General features: G+C 30.0%; 1 protein-coding gene across 4 annotated transcripts in view; it reads right to left on the bottom strand.

Annotated features, from left to right (window-relative positions):
* The window catches only part of LOC143243115 (coatomer subunit gamma-2-like), a 60,582-nt gene extending 44,289 nt beyond the window's left edge, over window positions 1–16,293 (bottom strand). The window contains exons 1-9 of one of the 4 annotated variants that reach the window (XM_076486919.1): window positions 16,049–16,293; window positions 10,752–10,804; window positions 9,093–9,173; window positions 8,420–8,571; window positions 5,545–5,569; window positions 2,095–2,145; window positions 1,381–1,473; window positions 471–557; window positions 97–213 (exon numbers count right to left, since the gene is read on the bottom strand). In XM_076486919.1, coding sequence (XP_076343034.1) covers window positions 97–213; window positions 471–557; window positions 1,381–1,473; window positions 2,095–2,145; window positions 5,545–5,569; window positions 8,420–8,571; window positions 9,093–9,173; window positions 10,752–10,804; window positions 16,049–16,088 — 699 coding nt within the window. In that variant the 5' untranslated portion in view covers window positions 16,089–16,293. The remainder of the gene's footprint in view (window positions 1–96; window positions 214–470; window positions 558–1,380; window positions 1,474–2,094; window positions 2,146–5,544; window positions 5,570–8,419; window positions 8,572–9,092; window positions 9,174–10,751; window positions 10,805–16,048) is intronic. The other 3 variants (XM_076486947.1, XM_076486986.1, XM_076487031.1) reach the window with 3 other exon arrangements.
* Between the last annotated feature and the right edge of the window lie 693 nt (window positions 16,294–16,986).

Genomic DNA, 16,986 nt, shown 5'->3' with positions numbered 1-16,986 from the left:
AAAAGCAAGAAATCTGAATAAAAGTTATGCCCACACATGTAGATGCACAACTATGAATGCATTTCAGTCCAAGAAGAGAAAAACATCGAAACTCACCAACATACAAATAGCATATGGAGATTTTAAGACGGAACGAGCATATTTGGTCACCAACTTTGATACAGCAAGACGATCACACTTACGAAGGTGGTATAAGAGACCAAGTGCATGATACTTTAAAAAAGAAAAGAAAGAAAACAGAACTGGAAGTACTTACAGATATATTAATTTTACAATTAAATATTTCTATTAATGGTTTTAATGTCAGTCATAATTCTTCAATTAATATTTACCATAATGATATAGTTTTAACACCAAACAAACTACAGTTTAAACTCAAATCTGACTGAAACTGAAAATACATTTATTTTTTTGTGACCAATTACTGTAGTATCTCTTGACAGTTTGTGTATTTGTATGTAATAACTCACCTGTACCATAACATCATCTGTATTAACAGCTTCCTGAGTTTCATTAACCCATCTCTTCACCACGTCATAGTTCACTTTCATCAGGTGCTGGAAACAGTTTTTAAGAATTAAAGTGTTTGTTTAAAACAAAACATTTTTATATAAAACTACTTAGAATTGAAATTAATTGTAGAAAGTTAAGAAATACTTTAAGATATTTCAAAATTACAAATTTTTGTTTCATTAAAATTCTGGCAATTTCTTCTGCCACTTTACTTGTACGTTGACTGAAACTTCTTAAGAACAGCTAATACAATTCTCAAATGAATAACAAAGAAAACAAGGGTTATCAAATTAAGTTTAACAAACCAAAGAAAACAAATTAACCCATAACTTTTTAGAGCAGTGTACTGTAAATTATAGTTTTGACAAGTTACAACTGCTGTTATTAAATAGCATAGTATACTGTACATTGTAGTTTTGACAAATTACAACTATTGCTGCTAACTAATATAGTGTACAGTATGTCATAGGTTTGAAAAATTCGACTACTGTTATTAAAAAAATGTAGTATGCTGTAAATTGTAGTTTTGACAAGTTACAATTATTGTTGTTAACTAATGTAGTGTAGTGTATGTAATAGTTTTGAAAAGTTACAACTACTGTTATTAAATAATGTATAATACTGTAAATTGTAGTTTTGACAAAAGGGTGACACAAACCTTACCAGGGAGAAAATCAGTACAGCACCTAACAAAGAGTAACAAGTAAACCTTTCCAGAGAGGAAACCAGTACAGCACCTAACACAGAGTGACAAGCAAACCTTACCAAGGAAGAAACCAGTATAGCACCTAACAAAGAGTGACAAGCAAACCTCACCAGTGAGAAAACCAGTGCAGCACCTAACAAAGAGTGGCAAGTAAACTTTACCAAGGAAGAAACCAGTGCAGCACTTGATACAGAATGATTCCTGTCCACAATTGCTTGTTTCATGTATCTTTCTATGGCTTGCAACATTCCACTCTGCAATAGAAAAAATAATGTTATTTAACTCATAAAACTACTTAAACAAAGAAAATGTCTACACACTTTGCACAATTTTTTAAAACAAAGTATGGAAATGTGTTTCTCTTGAAATTTTATACTGAGTTCAACTCTTGAATGTAGGTGAGATATCAGTGACAGTGCTTCTAAACACTGCTCTAAACTATTATAAAATACAAACTGTGAACTTAATGAATAATGTACGAGAGCTGAAGATACAGTAATAAAAATGATTTTTTTCAATTTACTTTCATAATTTTTTTGAATTTATGTTGAGTAACTCTGGTGCCATAAATTATGATAGAAAACACAAGATTTTTATTACACATTTATATTCCAATAATATTTTCACACAGAGAACACTATTTCAACACTGTACTGAAATTTATGAAACCAATACCACAAACAATAAATTTAATATTACTTCCAGGTAATCTTGTTTCTAGCTATTAAAGTAATATTTAAACACAATGATAAGCTTTATGGAACCTTATCTCTAGCAGGTAAAATATTTAAAACTATTAAAAGTTTTAGATATATATTAATTTTATTTTCAGAGTTCTGCTAACCAGTATCTAATTGAAAATTAAAAATACTTACATCTGTAATTTTACAAAGAGCACGGACTGCAGCAGCCCTATATTGGTTCTCCTAGAAACCAGAAAAACATTTAGGAAGCTGTGTTCCTTTGTATCACTATTTACATGCAAATACTTCTTTGAAAATTTAATAAAACTGAATCTGATAGCAGGTTCATATTAATATACAAATAATAGGGTATTTCTTTTTCTAAAACTTTCTTTGCAATTAATCTTTACAGGGTGATGTGCATCCTAAAAATTTGTAAATAGGCAGTTTAAATCAACACTATACAATAATTATGAACTTAATATAAAACAAGCATCAAGAAATTATTTAGCAAAATATACTGCTAATCCCATTCATTATCTTGAAAATTATAATGGATAATGGCTGTGGTAACAGCTCCCAAATGCATTGAGGATATCCCACCTATCAAACAAAATCCAAACACTGATGTTTAACTAGCCAGTAACCACGGAAGATCAGTTAACCCTTTCACAACAGGCTTGGTATAATATATACAAGTCTGTCTATGTATTTGCACACTTCATGTATTTGCATTATAACTTTTGACACAGCATGTGTATATTCACAAAATTTGAAGACTTTTAGTAAAGGTTACAAATATTTTATAAACAAAAGATCAGATTTTTAAATGAAATATTTCCACTAAAGACTTGTTTGTGAAACTATTGAGACTGTTTCATTACTAGACTAAGTGCAAAGTGATCTCATATTACGATTTAATGAAAACTAGTTTCATTTCAAAAATCTCAACTGTTATTTGTGTAATTTCTAAAACCTCCTAAATACATTTCAAATGTTTGTTTTGAGTAAGACTTTATACTTTATGTTATTTTCTATACCCTAACTACGTGGAGTCTGTCACTTGACCAACCTCGTAACCATCATAAACAAAATCAGGAAATCAACATAAATTATGCTTTTTTCTTACTAGAATAACTACATATTATAACATGAAAATACAAATATTTAGTCTAAGTAGCTTAAGTCCAACAACTCCATATATATACATACACAATTATTATTATTTTTTTATTACATTGACCTTCCAAGTCATGCCTAGCTAACATTACATAACTTACATTGATGTAGTAGGCATGCACTCATGTATCTTATTATGTAAAACTGACCTTTAGTCTTCCTTGTCTTGGCTGTGTTTTAGTGGACTAATATTTTGTAATACATATTCACATTTCAATTATTATACATTATATATGTATAGAGATTATTACTGTTTAGAAATAAATTAAGTTTATTTTTTTTTAAATATAGAACACTTAAATGAAGACGTAAAACAAACAATCATCTCTTCATGCTGTGATCTTTGTACTCGGCCGTTGCTGGACATAGCTGGGCTAAGCCTTTCAAAATTTTGCATGTAGAGGATATCAAATCAAACAAATTTTTTTTCAGGTTTTATATATATTTACACTTGAATACCCAAAACTCCTAAATAACTACACTGGTACCATAGAATTCCACTCTAATGTTTTAAGGATAGTAATTAAGATTTTTTTTGATTTTATACAATATGAAACTTTGAGCAGACTAAAGATACAATCTACCACTTCTAAAACATGGAACAAAAGAAGGTGAAAGTCTTCAATGGCATGGCCTTTGAATCCTGACCTGTTACTAGAAGGTTAATGATATGGAGTTGAGTACTCATGCCCACAACATCTCACCTCTTACTTCCTTTCACTGTCTGCAGCTTGTTGTGAAAAGACATTTACCCTTAAAAGTTAAGATAGTTCTTAAATGAAAATAAAAACACCTTACTATTTCTACTACATGAAACTCCCAACCTGTAACTTTACAAAAGAAGTAAAATAATGAAAGATCTTAAAGAGAAGTACAATCTTAATAGTTCAAATGTAGTTTATTCACAATCTTCTCCTTTTCTCTTCAAAATTTATTCAAGTATAACACGAGAAAACTGAAACAATCCCAGCTATATAAATGTAATAATACTGTTATATGCCCATGTAACTAAGTGTGAGGATGAATCTTAAACAAATGGCATGGAAGTTCATGAGGTCCATGTGGAGGTACATATGTATCTTCGGTTTTACATTTTGCAGTTTAATGGGTAGTTTTTTTATCACTACCCTACCTGCTGTCAATGGATCTTCACCAAATTTGGTATGGAGGTTTGTGGGTAGATACATATATATTTTCAGTTTTGCATTTTGCAGTTTTTATGGTCAGATTTGCAACTTTTACAACTACATATAAGGAAGCAACTTTTTATTTTCTAAGATAAACTTTCATTAATTCATCAATTTACATAATTTCTTTTCTGAAGGGACTCTACTTAATACCCAATAATATTATAATTATAATTTTAGCTTCTTAAAAGTAACTAAAAATGCTAGTAACAAAAATGTATTTTTTATTTTCACATTTGTCATAAAACAACGTAAAAATTTTCTCAATTGTCAGTACTTGTATCCATTATTTTATTTTATTTTTGATTTGGGAGTATGAACAATGTAAAAAATAAAGGTGTTTTATTATTTTATGTCTTTTGTATGAGTGAAGATTGGGAATTGCATACATGAGAAATATTAGGCAGGTTTCATTTTTATTTTAAAAATTACATAAGATCTTTCAAGGGCAGCAGCTTTCTCACAACTGGCTGTAAACAATGAAAGACAGCATTAGTTAAGAAATTGTGGGTGTAAGCTCTCAACTCTGTAACTTAACTCTCTCAGTATGGGCTCACCATGTGACTTCTTTGTATTCATTCAAAGTCTTTATAGATTTAGTTCTTCTACCTTTCAATATTATGTGTGTATATTCAAAATATTTGGCACTCTTTCAGTTAACATTACAAGTGTTTCAAGTACAAACCTTCAAATGTTCAGTGAAGTAGTTTTAATACACTAATATAAAGATTTGTTCATAAATATATTGAATATTTGTTTTGAATAGTCCATGATCAAAGTGGTTTTTATGTGAAAATTAAAAACTTTTCCTAGGCAAATTCAGGATCTTTGAAAATACTGCCTTATAAAATTAAAAACTTAAAACTTACATACTATTAAAATATAGGTCATTAGCTAAGATATTATGTTATAGAAATTGATAAAATATAAACAAAAAGTAGTTTAATAATATTCTGAATGTAAAACACTCACATTTTGTGTCATGCACAGTTAAAGACACCAATGGTGAAGGGGTTAATCAATTTTCCAATGTTGCTGATTGGTTTAACATCAGCATTTGGATATGGCCAGATAGATGGGATACCCCTAATGCACTTGGGAGCTATTACCATAGGCATTATCCATTACAACTTTTAAGGTGATTAGATGTTTTTAAGAAATTCACTTTTGATCAGCAAAACTTAGCTAGTATGATATAGGTGCACATTCCCATTACACCACAGTTTGAAAATAAAAATGGGAAGTTAAAACTATTAAAATTTACAAAAAAAATTACCTTTCCTGTCATATCCTTGGTTAAGCTATAAAAATGAGTAAATATATACATAAATGAAAATTCAACAAATGAGAATGATGCTTTAAAATTTAACTTCATGTAATGCCTATGAGAGACATTACAAAAGTGCAATTAATGACAAAAATTACTAAAATCATGTAACAAATTTTATACATATTATAAATTTGCTCAATACTGAACTGTTATTGAAAAATCAACCTTATAATAACCCTTCCATGAAAGTATCCATTAGAGTAATTATACATGGTTTTTAATAATGTGTGTATATCTTTACAAAATTTTGCAAGTTATTGGTAAACATTACAAGACTTTTATGCACAAAATATCATGCTTTTAAATTATGTTTTAAGATTTTCAAATTAAAGATTTTCTTATAAACCCTTTTCTTTCAGGTTATTGACTATCCAACATGCAAAGTAATTTTGATTTTCAGATTAAAAATATTTTTATACAGTAGAAACAGTTAAAAATTTCACATGTGAAAGTTTTATAATCTCCAGATAATTACAACTTTTTAAAAAAAATAAGCTCAATGAAAAATTAAAAAATAAATATAAATGATGCTTTTATCATTCTACTAGTTCTAGAATGACTACAAATTATAACATAAAAACATAACTATTTAGTCTAACATATTTATATATATCTATTTATTTCAGCTGTGTCTGATTAACAATACAGAAGTTACAATGATGCTGCATGCATGTTATTGTATCCAATAATGTAAAACTGACCTTTATAAAGTGACCTGTCTTGGCTGTGTTTTAGTGGGCTAATATTTTGTAAACTACAGTCACATTTCAGTTATTATACATTGTGTATGCACATACATTATTACCATTTATAAATAAGTTCTTAAACCTATTTTTCTTAAAACACAGAGTAGTAAATAAATAAGTATAGCAAACAGTTATATCTTCTAGTTATGAACTTTGTACTCATTTGTTGCTTGTCCTAGGTTGCTGAGCCTTATCAAAAGTCACAAATATGTGAAAGGAAATCATTTTCAGTTTTATGTATATTTTTTGAAATAATAAAATCATAAATTACTACACCCATACCATAGAATTCCACTATAGTTTATAAAAGTTCATAACTGACCTCTATTTGGGTATAAAAAATATGAAATTGGGGTCAGTTAAGTTTCATCTTTTTTTCTTTTTTTTTTTAGTTTGGTGGCTAAGCAATTAAATTATTCTGAGAAAGCCACCAGGGGACATTTTGAGCTTTAGGTTGAATATTCACATGTCATATACAGGTGTAAGTGTATATAAACATATCTTTCCAACAACTGAAAGAACTGGGTGAGCCACTGCATTTGATTCAGTTTATAAATCAACACCTCACCAAACAGAACAAAATAGGAGGTTCGTATTTGATATTCTAGTTTGTAAATACAGGTAATTTTAGTTCCTAGGTCATAAGAAACTACAGACATTGCATTTGGACATTACAAATATCTACTTTGAACCAATACTGCATTCAGTATACCACATAATGCACTAAAATCAATATTTAGTCATTTATTTTTAATATTTACTTTGACATTAATAAGTTAAATAATACATAACGCTAATTATAATCTACAGTTTGATAAACTTATTGACATACATTCATAAAATACTAGTTTAATAAAATTTTTATATGGAATCATTAAATGCAATGAAATGACCATTGACCTATGACCCATATGGCAAAGATCAACAGGTCAGTGTATTGGCCTTTGCTTTATCCGATTTAAATTAATGGTACTGGATAGGAAAGGAATCTTGTTAAGTTAATAAAGTACATGAATGACACTGAACTCTTGGATATTTCTGCATGTAACAAGAATGTAAAGACATTACAACTTGACTTGGACAACACAGTATGCACTTGAAGGAAAACCAGGCATCCTTCTACCCATTGAGATTGTCCCATCTACTAATGTTAAAACCATCAACTCAGCCACAATCATCTATATAATTATTACGCCTTCCCTTAAACTCCCTTAAAGCTTTTGTGAACACTAAATCTGAAAGCAGCCCATTCAAAAGGTTAACCCAACTTAATTAAGATATGACAGAGCACAAGGCCGCAATGTGTTTTGCAATCTGACTACAAGACTTGAAGTCCTGTGGTCATCATTTTATCATCCTGCAGTTTGAGTAAAACACAAAATGTTAGATTTTGCTGTACTACGAGTACTGTCCTACTATTTCACTCTACACTTGACCAGTAACAATTTGTATAAATTTATCTCAGATGCACATTAAACTATTGAAGCCATTCAGTTAGTTTTCATTGGTCACAAAGAGCTTTTAGGATCATGGAAATTTTTACTTATAGATGGTAATATTGATGTTATGTTGCTCAACTACATTAAATCTACAATACTCTAAGCTGACAACTTGTATCTGGTAAGTGCTGTATACTCTTAATACTTCTTTGATGTTACTTTCATTAACAGTATTTATAATAATGTTTAATGATGTTACATTAATTAACAGTATTAACAGTAATGTTTAATAAATTCAGTTTTAGTACTTTTTATTGTTATACTTTCATTATAAGAACTTCTGAGAGAAAGACAGATTGTATTTTTAGCTTTTATATAAATACATTTTTGGAACCAAATGAAATACTTTAAGCTGGTGGAGATTTATCAGATATTATTGGGTTTACATCTGAGGAAGCAATGTATTTATTTGTAAAACAGTAGTTCAATAAAATTTTGAATGCATGTTTACAAGCACAATGATATGGCTTTTGACCTGTGACCACAGGAAGACCCATAGGGATATGGTTAAATCCTTTAACTACTGAATTCAGTAAAATATGTCCTCCAACATTTTTCTATATTCAAGATGTATACCTGCTCGTGACAATGATGACATCCTCAGCAACTTTGGACAGCTCTTTAATGCCAAGGTATACAAGTCTCCGCAAGACTGGATCTTTTGACTGAAACAACTTAGTCATGGCAAAGAAAGTTTCTGTAGCTTCAGTAGTACCAAGCTGCTCTCCCTAAATATAATAACAAACTGATTACAAGACGAGACTATATAGCATGGAAAGCCGCTTAAAATAAAATAAATTATTCTGAAAATATAAATATTTGATATTTCAAAACAGCTACATGAAATTACTTAATTTTTTGCAAAGAAGGTTTTGTTAAATCTTCACCTATTATGCTTCTTATTTTTATATCACAAAGAAAAGAAAATTAACATGTATATTTTTAGCTTTCATCTTTTTGTCAGCCAGAAGAATTTAGATGTTTATGATAAACAGTGACTGGCTAGTTAAAACTAGGTTACAAATGTTTACCTTCAACAAACTATCATTACTTTCTCAAGTGACCTAGTTAAGAAGTTGCTTAGCAATCTTCACTACCTGATGTTTCATCTTTTATTTTTGCATGAACCCCTCCTTTATTTTTTTCAAAGCTAAAACAAAATTACATGCCACATAGTAACAACCAGATACAATAAAAGAAATACTAATTGTTGTATCAACATGATAAAGCACTTAAGCAATCACCATACCTGGTTGAGTAAATATAAAACTTTGGTCAAAATGTGTCCACACTTCCTTGGATTTACATGACTTTCATTGAAAATTCGAGCCTTAAAAATAATAAAAATATTTATTTACAACAACAGGTGGAGTTTGAAATCATACAAAATATACATGTGTAAACTGGAGCTTTTCTAAATATATCTGAGAAACCACCAAAATTTCTGTTTATCAGGAATTAACAGATACTAATACAATAGCCTGAATCTCTTCTGATAATGAGAGCATTTCTGTTTTAGTTTACATTAATATTTTCTTGAAACTTTTAAGATATAATTAAATATTTCCATTCCCAACATTAATCAGAGAGAGAAAAAAGTCTAACAAGTTGATTGATAACAAAGAGAATGTACTAATAATTAAAAATGTCCTGTATCTTGAGTTGAATAATAACTGGCAAAATACTTCTCAGTTTTGTACAAATTAATTTGAACAGTATTTCAAGTTAATTGAAAACCATCAGAGAATTAATAATAACAACTTATTTCACTAATGTTCCATTTATAATAATACTTTGTTCCACTAATGTTATGTTTCATATATTGAATAACAACTGTTTTACTAAGATTTTCAATATATTATAACAACTTATTTTAGTAATACCATGTTACTTTGAATTTAAGATGCACCCCACTTTTAATTCTATATACTTTTTAGTAGCTATAATTGGGAATTATAATTTATTAGACTTACAGGGAACACAGCAGTCTTACTTGTCAGAGAGGCGAACCTAAATGGTCACTTATTTGGGTGGAATGCACCACTTACAGAGAACACTACCCATATTAACATTTCCAGCAGCTTGGAGCAGGGAAAACAATGGTTCTCTCATGCTTGGCTAGAAGAATATATGAGAAGGAATGTGTTTGAAACAACACCAGAATGTTGCAAGGATCACTGTCATCAAGCATAATAATCTAGAATTGGATTGTCAATGAAGGACAATGCAATGGGCTAATATAACTAAAGGCAGCTCAAGTCAGGTGTAAAGGCAGGACTACACAATACTGTCTATTATTTTTATAAAAAGTGCAAAAATGATCATGTCAATTATAGAAGTATACTGCCATAGCACCTTTGCAAAACATTTCAAATCAACATTTGGCACTAAGCAAGGATGGATATATTTATAGCTTTCCATTCTGTCCCACTCAATGTAGATTTTGGGTACATGCTGCCCAGAATCAACACCAGCCAGATTCTAATGTCATCAAGTATAAAGAACGTGTAGTTCCTCATGTAACATTTGATCCAATGAGTCTTGCCTCTTGGCGTTCAGTTTGTTTTGAGAAAGTTGTAATATGTTGAAATGTGAAAATAAATCCTGGGGCACACATAAGGTGTCATGAAATGTATGGATGACATGGAGATGACAGAAAAACATAACAGGCAAAACTTAGCACGTTACAGTCTCTAGGTAGACTGGAGAAATGTGACTGAAAGGCAAAAAACTAGAGGCACTAAGAAATGCCCAATGATCTAAGCAATGGGAAACAAACATCTTACTTACTGTCTACAGGCCAGTCTGTAAAATCTCCTCCAACTGCCAAGGATTAGAAGAATTATATAATTATATTATGGCAAAAAATATTCATTACATATGTAGAAAAACAAAACATATATACTACCTCTTGAAGTACAGATGTCTTTTCTAGATTAGAATATGGACTCCCTCCACTAGCTGTAACAAAAAAGAGGAAAGATGTCCCTTATGAATCTGTAAGTTTCCTTTTACTGACATTCACTTAAACAAAGTTTTCAGAAGAATAAGGCTTGGTTGTTCATAAATATTGCACAGCAGAAATAACATTATTTATTACAATCATATATTCCTTAAAACAGCATAAAAAACTCACAGCATCAGAGTTAACTGGTTTTTCTTGTTTTAAGATAATGAGACATTTCATTTCTTTGAGCTCTGTCTCTTCTCCAAGTAACCTTACCTCTTCAAATAACCAGTATGATAAATAACTCAGCTAAATTTAGTGCCTCATATCCATATACCTATCTAAACTACACAACAATATCTGGTGTAGAAATTACAATTCTAAATGGTTTTATCATAGTTTTTAATCGATAAGCAAGTCTTACTTCCACATAGTATTTGTTTATGCTTGGTAGAAACTTAGGTTCTACAAACCAGAAACATTCATAGAGATAATTTCTCTTCACACTATTTGTGACTAAAAAATGAAATTAGAAAACTTCAATAAAAAACAAATCACATATAGATACACACACATACACACTCACACTTTCACATTCAAATTTGTATTTATTACTTCTAATTTCTGAATCCTTACTTTTATCTCTAGCATTCCAGAATACTCTATTACTTTGGAAGAGATTTTTTTGCCATACCAACATGTTTTGTTTTCCAATAAATTGACTATTTATAGAATCACTGTAAAACCTTAGTGCTAATAACGATTAATTATTTTATATAAAAGACATGCCTTAGTCCCTTGTATAACAGTGTAGAAAAATTGACAAAACCCATGAGTTGAGTTTAAAGATGACAGTGAAAATTTAAAACATGAGAAAAATTCTAAAGAAAACATACACCATAATAAAGTAGTTTTGACAAGAGAAAAATTCTAAAGAAAAAATACACCATAATAAAGTAGTTTTGACAAGAGAAAAATTCTAAAGAAAAAATACACCATAATAAAGTAGTTTTGACAAAAGAAAAATTCTAAAGAAAAAATACACCATAATAAAGTAGTTTTGACAAAAGAAAAATTCTAAAGAAAAAATACACCATAATAAAGTAGTTTTAAAGAAACGAATCAGTCTTTCTTGAAACACTACTGCTCGTGAGGTTTACTATACACAGAGAAAAGTCTAATTATAAGTGCATTTTACACCACAGCAGGCCACATTAATGTGTAAAGGTGGGAGTGTTGTTCAAAGCTTGTGGCATGCACAAAATCTTCTGAATACATGTGCAAGGTAAGTCAGATTTTAAGTGCCACCTGGGTGTATGAAATATGAGATAACAGTTGTAGCAGCATGGGTAGCTGTGTTAGCAGGAGCAGCAGTGAGATAATAAAACTTGCATAAATGTAGTAGTAGTGGAGTGAGGACAGCAAAACTAGCAGGGCACATCAAAGAATATGAATATCAATCAGGATGTAACAGTCATCACACTTTTTTATTTGGCTAATAATGAACATTTATACTTTTTCATGCATGAGGAATATGGCCTGGACAATTTCCTAACCTGTACATCATCACTTTTAGTGAGTTCTTCTGGTACTGAAGTGTGATTTTTTGAAGTTCATTGATTAAGCCCTTTACTAGAGAGTCTATATTGTGGTTTCAACTTGAATATTGTAAAACAAGACAACCCTCTGTACCTCACCTGATCTGCAAAACTTGGTTTCACTGACTCACAGTCTGGATATTAACTACAGAACTCATTTTAGTAAGAGTTGGAGAAATACTAGTTAACTGAGCAATATGCAAAGATAATTAGATTTAAGATAACAAACTACTGTGATTTCTGGAATCTAGTCAAACAAGAGTAGCTACTAGTGGCTCAACGGCCTTTGTTTTTCTTATTTAAATTAATTATATTGATAGGGGAATAAATAGCAAAATCTGGTCAATTTAATACTAGCTGTATTAAAGTTGTAAAGTTTAAAGATTAACTTGGATCAAATAGAAAAATGAATAAATCCATAACAATAAAATGGAACACTTGTGGGTCAGTGTGTAACTGTTGTAACTCCAACATGAAAAAACCTAGAAACTTGAAATTTTGCACAGATACTAAGTGGACCCTGGGTGTATTACTTATCCATGTGCATGCATGTATGTGGATCTTTTAGTGATGTAAGCAAGCAAAAATCTACATAGAAAGGAACATGTGATCACTACAGCTTTAAGAGAAAAGAACCTAGAAACTTGAAATTAAGCATGTGTGTGTATCCATCAAGTCTCCAAGAAACAAAAAATAATTATTTTAGTTTTGTAGTTTATACACTTTAATTTATGCTTGCAGCACATACTCCAAACAACAATACTAAGTTATCCCATTGCTAAGCAACATGATAAAGAAGCTATTATTGGAATTCATTGTTACCAAAGCACACTAGTTATATAAGGAACCAATTCTATAAGTATAATAGTTATTATTATTATCATAATAGAGCATGTTTATATGTCTTTCTGTTATCTCTTTGGGAAAACAACCAATACTGTCTAACATGAAGCACTGCAACAGTAAAGAATTGTAATAGATTCTGATAAAATGTGAGAGAAAATTGAGACATCAAATGTAAATGTGAAATATTTAATGCAATGATGGAGTTATTCTGCAATAAACAAAACATGTTGTGAAGAAAGTACAGTAAATTAAGAATTGTTTCTGAATAATAAAAATGTTCAAAATATTTTTGACTATTATTCTATGCTATAGTAGGTTCTGAATACACACTGACATAGTCATCTAGAATATATCAATCAAATATCCCAAGCAAAGCCTCATACTTTTGTTAGAACTTAATAAATGATATTTATATCACATACGTGCAAGGTAACATATTGGTGTTATAAGTGGGATGCCATGTTTAACTCCTTTACTCTCTAAAAAATGTAGTTAAGGTGTTACATTGTCAAGAGAAATACATCTGTGTAGCAAATTATTTGTGGGTTGTTTTCTTATAGTAAAGCCACTTCAGGCTATCTGCCAAGTTCACCGAAGGGAATCATAGTTCTGATTTTATCATTGTAAATCTGTAGACTTACTGCTGTACCAGCATGGTACAGGAAGTTATTTTTCTAAGTAACCAAATCACACAACATCTGCTTGTGCTATTTTGTGTCTTAAAGCTCAATTTGGGCAATTGAAACAAAAGTATAAAAATCTGTAAATTTTGTACTACAGTATACTAAATACCTAACAGAGATAACCATATCCTTTGAAAAAACACTTAAAAACTGAAATTTTATCAAAAACTCAAAAAGACAAAATTATTGTGATCCATGTAAGTAATAGTATTTATCCAAAATATACTGCAAAATGAACAAGTTAATACAGACAAGATCCCACTCAAAAATGTGACTAAAGAAAAGGATCTTGGCACTCTGGATGAGTAGTTAATAAAGACATTGAAGTAGTGCTCTGTTACTAGTAGTAAATAGAATTTAAGGATGTATTAAGGGCATATTGGTTACAAGTCAAAATAATTAATATTCTATTAATATGAATCACTAGTTAGGCCTCATCTAAAAAACTGTGTGCAGTTTTGGCTTACTTATTGAAGAAAAGACAGACACGTTATCTTGTACAGACAAGTTATAAAAGGTGATTGTTACTGACATTTAAAGATCAGATATTAAGGGGTCAACAGGAAAAATACTTCTGATTTCTTTGTTGTATTCTGAAATAGGATAACTGGATACAAGTCTAAGATTTGGAGAAAATGAGTTAACCTATAGTTTTTTTCTAACTCTTTGAATGGGATGCCGAAGGTACAAGGTAAGAGTAGCACTTTACAAGTTTTACAAATAGATTCAATGAATTCCTAAAAAATAAATGGCTGGTTTTGATTTTTAATTGGCTTAAGGTGAGGGTGCAAGGACAGCCCTGAAAATACAAATTATCCCTTGTTCATATTTTGCATTATAAAATGTGAAATTATTAGAACAGTAAATATGTGACATCACTGTTAGATATAAAGCACATATAAGACCATAAACTTTCTGCAACAACAGCTAAATGACAACAAATAAAACACCTAAATTAAACAAATATGAGAAACCATTACACACAAGTTCAAAATTTCTTATATTAGGGATGAAATAGATACCAGATGTCACCTGCTCCAACCAAAAGGATTTATCCTTCCATGGTGGCTGGTAATCTTAATGTGCACATTGTTAGTTTCCAAATATAAATGTGCTAATATCACAATCTAATAATGGAGATAACACAGCATGTTTTAATAAAAAATATATAAATTGAAAACAAAGTGATCCATTTGTTCCTTCAGGGATGTCTGGGCAGATCTGTCACTGAGAAAGAAAAAATTTTAACTTAGCCCCAATTTTTTAAGAAAATCACCTATTTAGCTTTGTATCATAAATCAGTCATCCTGTTATATGAATAAAATTGACTTAACTGTACCTAACATGTCTTTTCTAAATTTAAAATTTGTTTCCTCTTATCCTATAAGGTGTTCAGTCATTAAGAAAGAGCCTTGTAAGATACTGGAATGGAAAATCACAACTATAAGAGTTGGGAAAATGTCAAGAAATTGTATTCTGGAATGCTTCAACGAAAGCAGACAGGTGTAATTACTGAGCAGGTCTAGTAAGGATGTTTGTGGGGTGATTAACCCCTTCATTACAGGTTCAGTGGAATCCACCCACCTCATAACCACAAAAGTGATTACATTCTGATTTTTGATAATGTATACACAAAATTTTGTAAATAACCATTACAAGGCTTTTGTACACAAAATATCAGGTTCCTGAATTATATACTGAGATTTTTAACTCAAGATTTTCTAAAAAAATTTTTTTCTTTCACAATGTTGACTATCCAACATGCAGAGTAATTTTTTGTTTTACTGTTAAAAATACTTTTATGCTTAAATTTTCTTTTTTAATTTCCCATGTGAAATCTTTATAACCTCCAGATTATATTTTTAAAGAAAAATCTTTATATTTTATCTGTTATTTTCACTATCTCAGGTATGTACATGTTAGGTATAGATATTGTTTTTGTACTTTAGCTTTCAATTATTGCACATTTCATTATTTCAATACTAAACAATTTTTTAATATATAGTTCGCGTTTGTGGTTACTTATTCACAAACCGGAATTTTCTGGACTTTGTATAGTTCTCTACTAAATAAATAAAGAATTTAAGAGATAATCAATTACGTATCTTAAAATTGTATACATAGTCCTTACCATTTTCTTCTTCTTTTTTATCTTTTTTTAAAACATACATGACGTAATTCTTCTCCAATTACAGAATACGAATATAGTTAAAATGGACTATTAAAACACATATGTCAAAAAATATATACTGTTTTTCAATTTTAAATTCGAATCAAGAATGTTTTGCCCAAATCTTCCACATTGCCTTCCCTAAACCTATAGTAATGTAAACAACATTCCATAGCGACAAGGCACCAAAAATACGGAAGATAAAACTCTCGTTATCAGGTTTCATGTAGTATATCCGAGATAAAACATGTAATTAATGTGAAGTATATTTAGAGGAAGCAAATATATTGATTGAAAATATTGTATTGTAAAGCAATATATATTTGTTTTAAGTAACATGGTATTACTTTCACTTTGGATATTTGTTAATTAATCCTAAAATTTATTACAACACATAACACGAAACAGAGTATTGTAAATTTATATATTTTCTCGTATGTTTTCCAGTGACTCAGCGGTATGTTTGCGGACTTACAACGACAAAAACCGGGTTTCGATACCCGTGGTGGGCAGAGCACAGATAGCCCATTGTGTAGCTTTGTGCTTAACTCAAAACTACATAAACAATTATTTTATACTAAAATATGTATCTGTTTGTCGTTTGTGTAATTTTCATATTACTGTTTACTTGGATGAATTAAGATTAATGGAAATATATTTAGATAAATATGTGTTTGGAGCTTTATTACTTGACCTATATTTTATTTTGGAAAGACAATACAATAAGATTCCACAAATTTTGTGTTACGCACTGTTTTGAAGATATTTAAGACTATGAACACACAGACAGTATTATCAGTATTATGCACATACTCTAAAATATCTGTTTTCGTACTGTTTCCAATAGGATAATATTTCTGTTCTCACACAACAGCTTTTCCTCTTCAGTGCAGCCCTCA

This window comes from Tachypleus tridentatus, chromosome 1 (genome assembly GCF_004210375.1).
Source record: "Tachypleus tridentatus isolate NWPU-2018 chromosome 1, ASM421037v1, whole genome shotgun sequence".
NCBI lineage: Eukaryota > Metazoa > Arthropoda > Merostomata > Xiphosura > Limulidae > Tachypleus > Tachypleus tridentatus.
The sequence above is the reverse complement of the archived record's forward strand: the minus strand, read 5'-3'. Positions and strand labels throughout refer to the sequence as shown.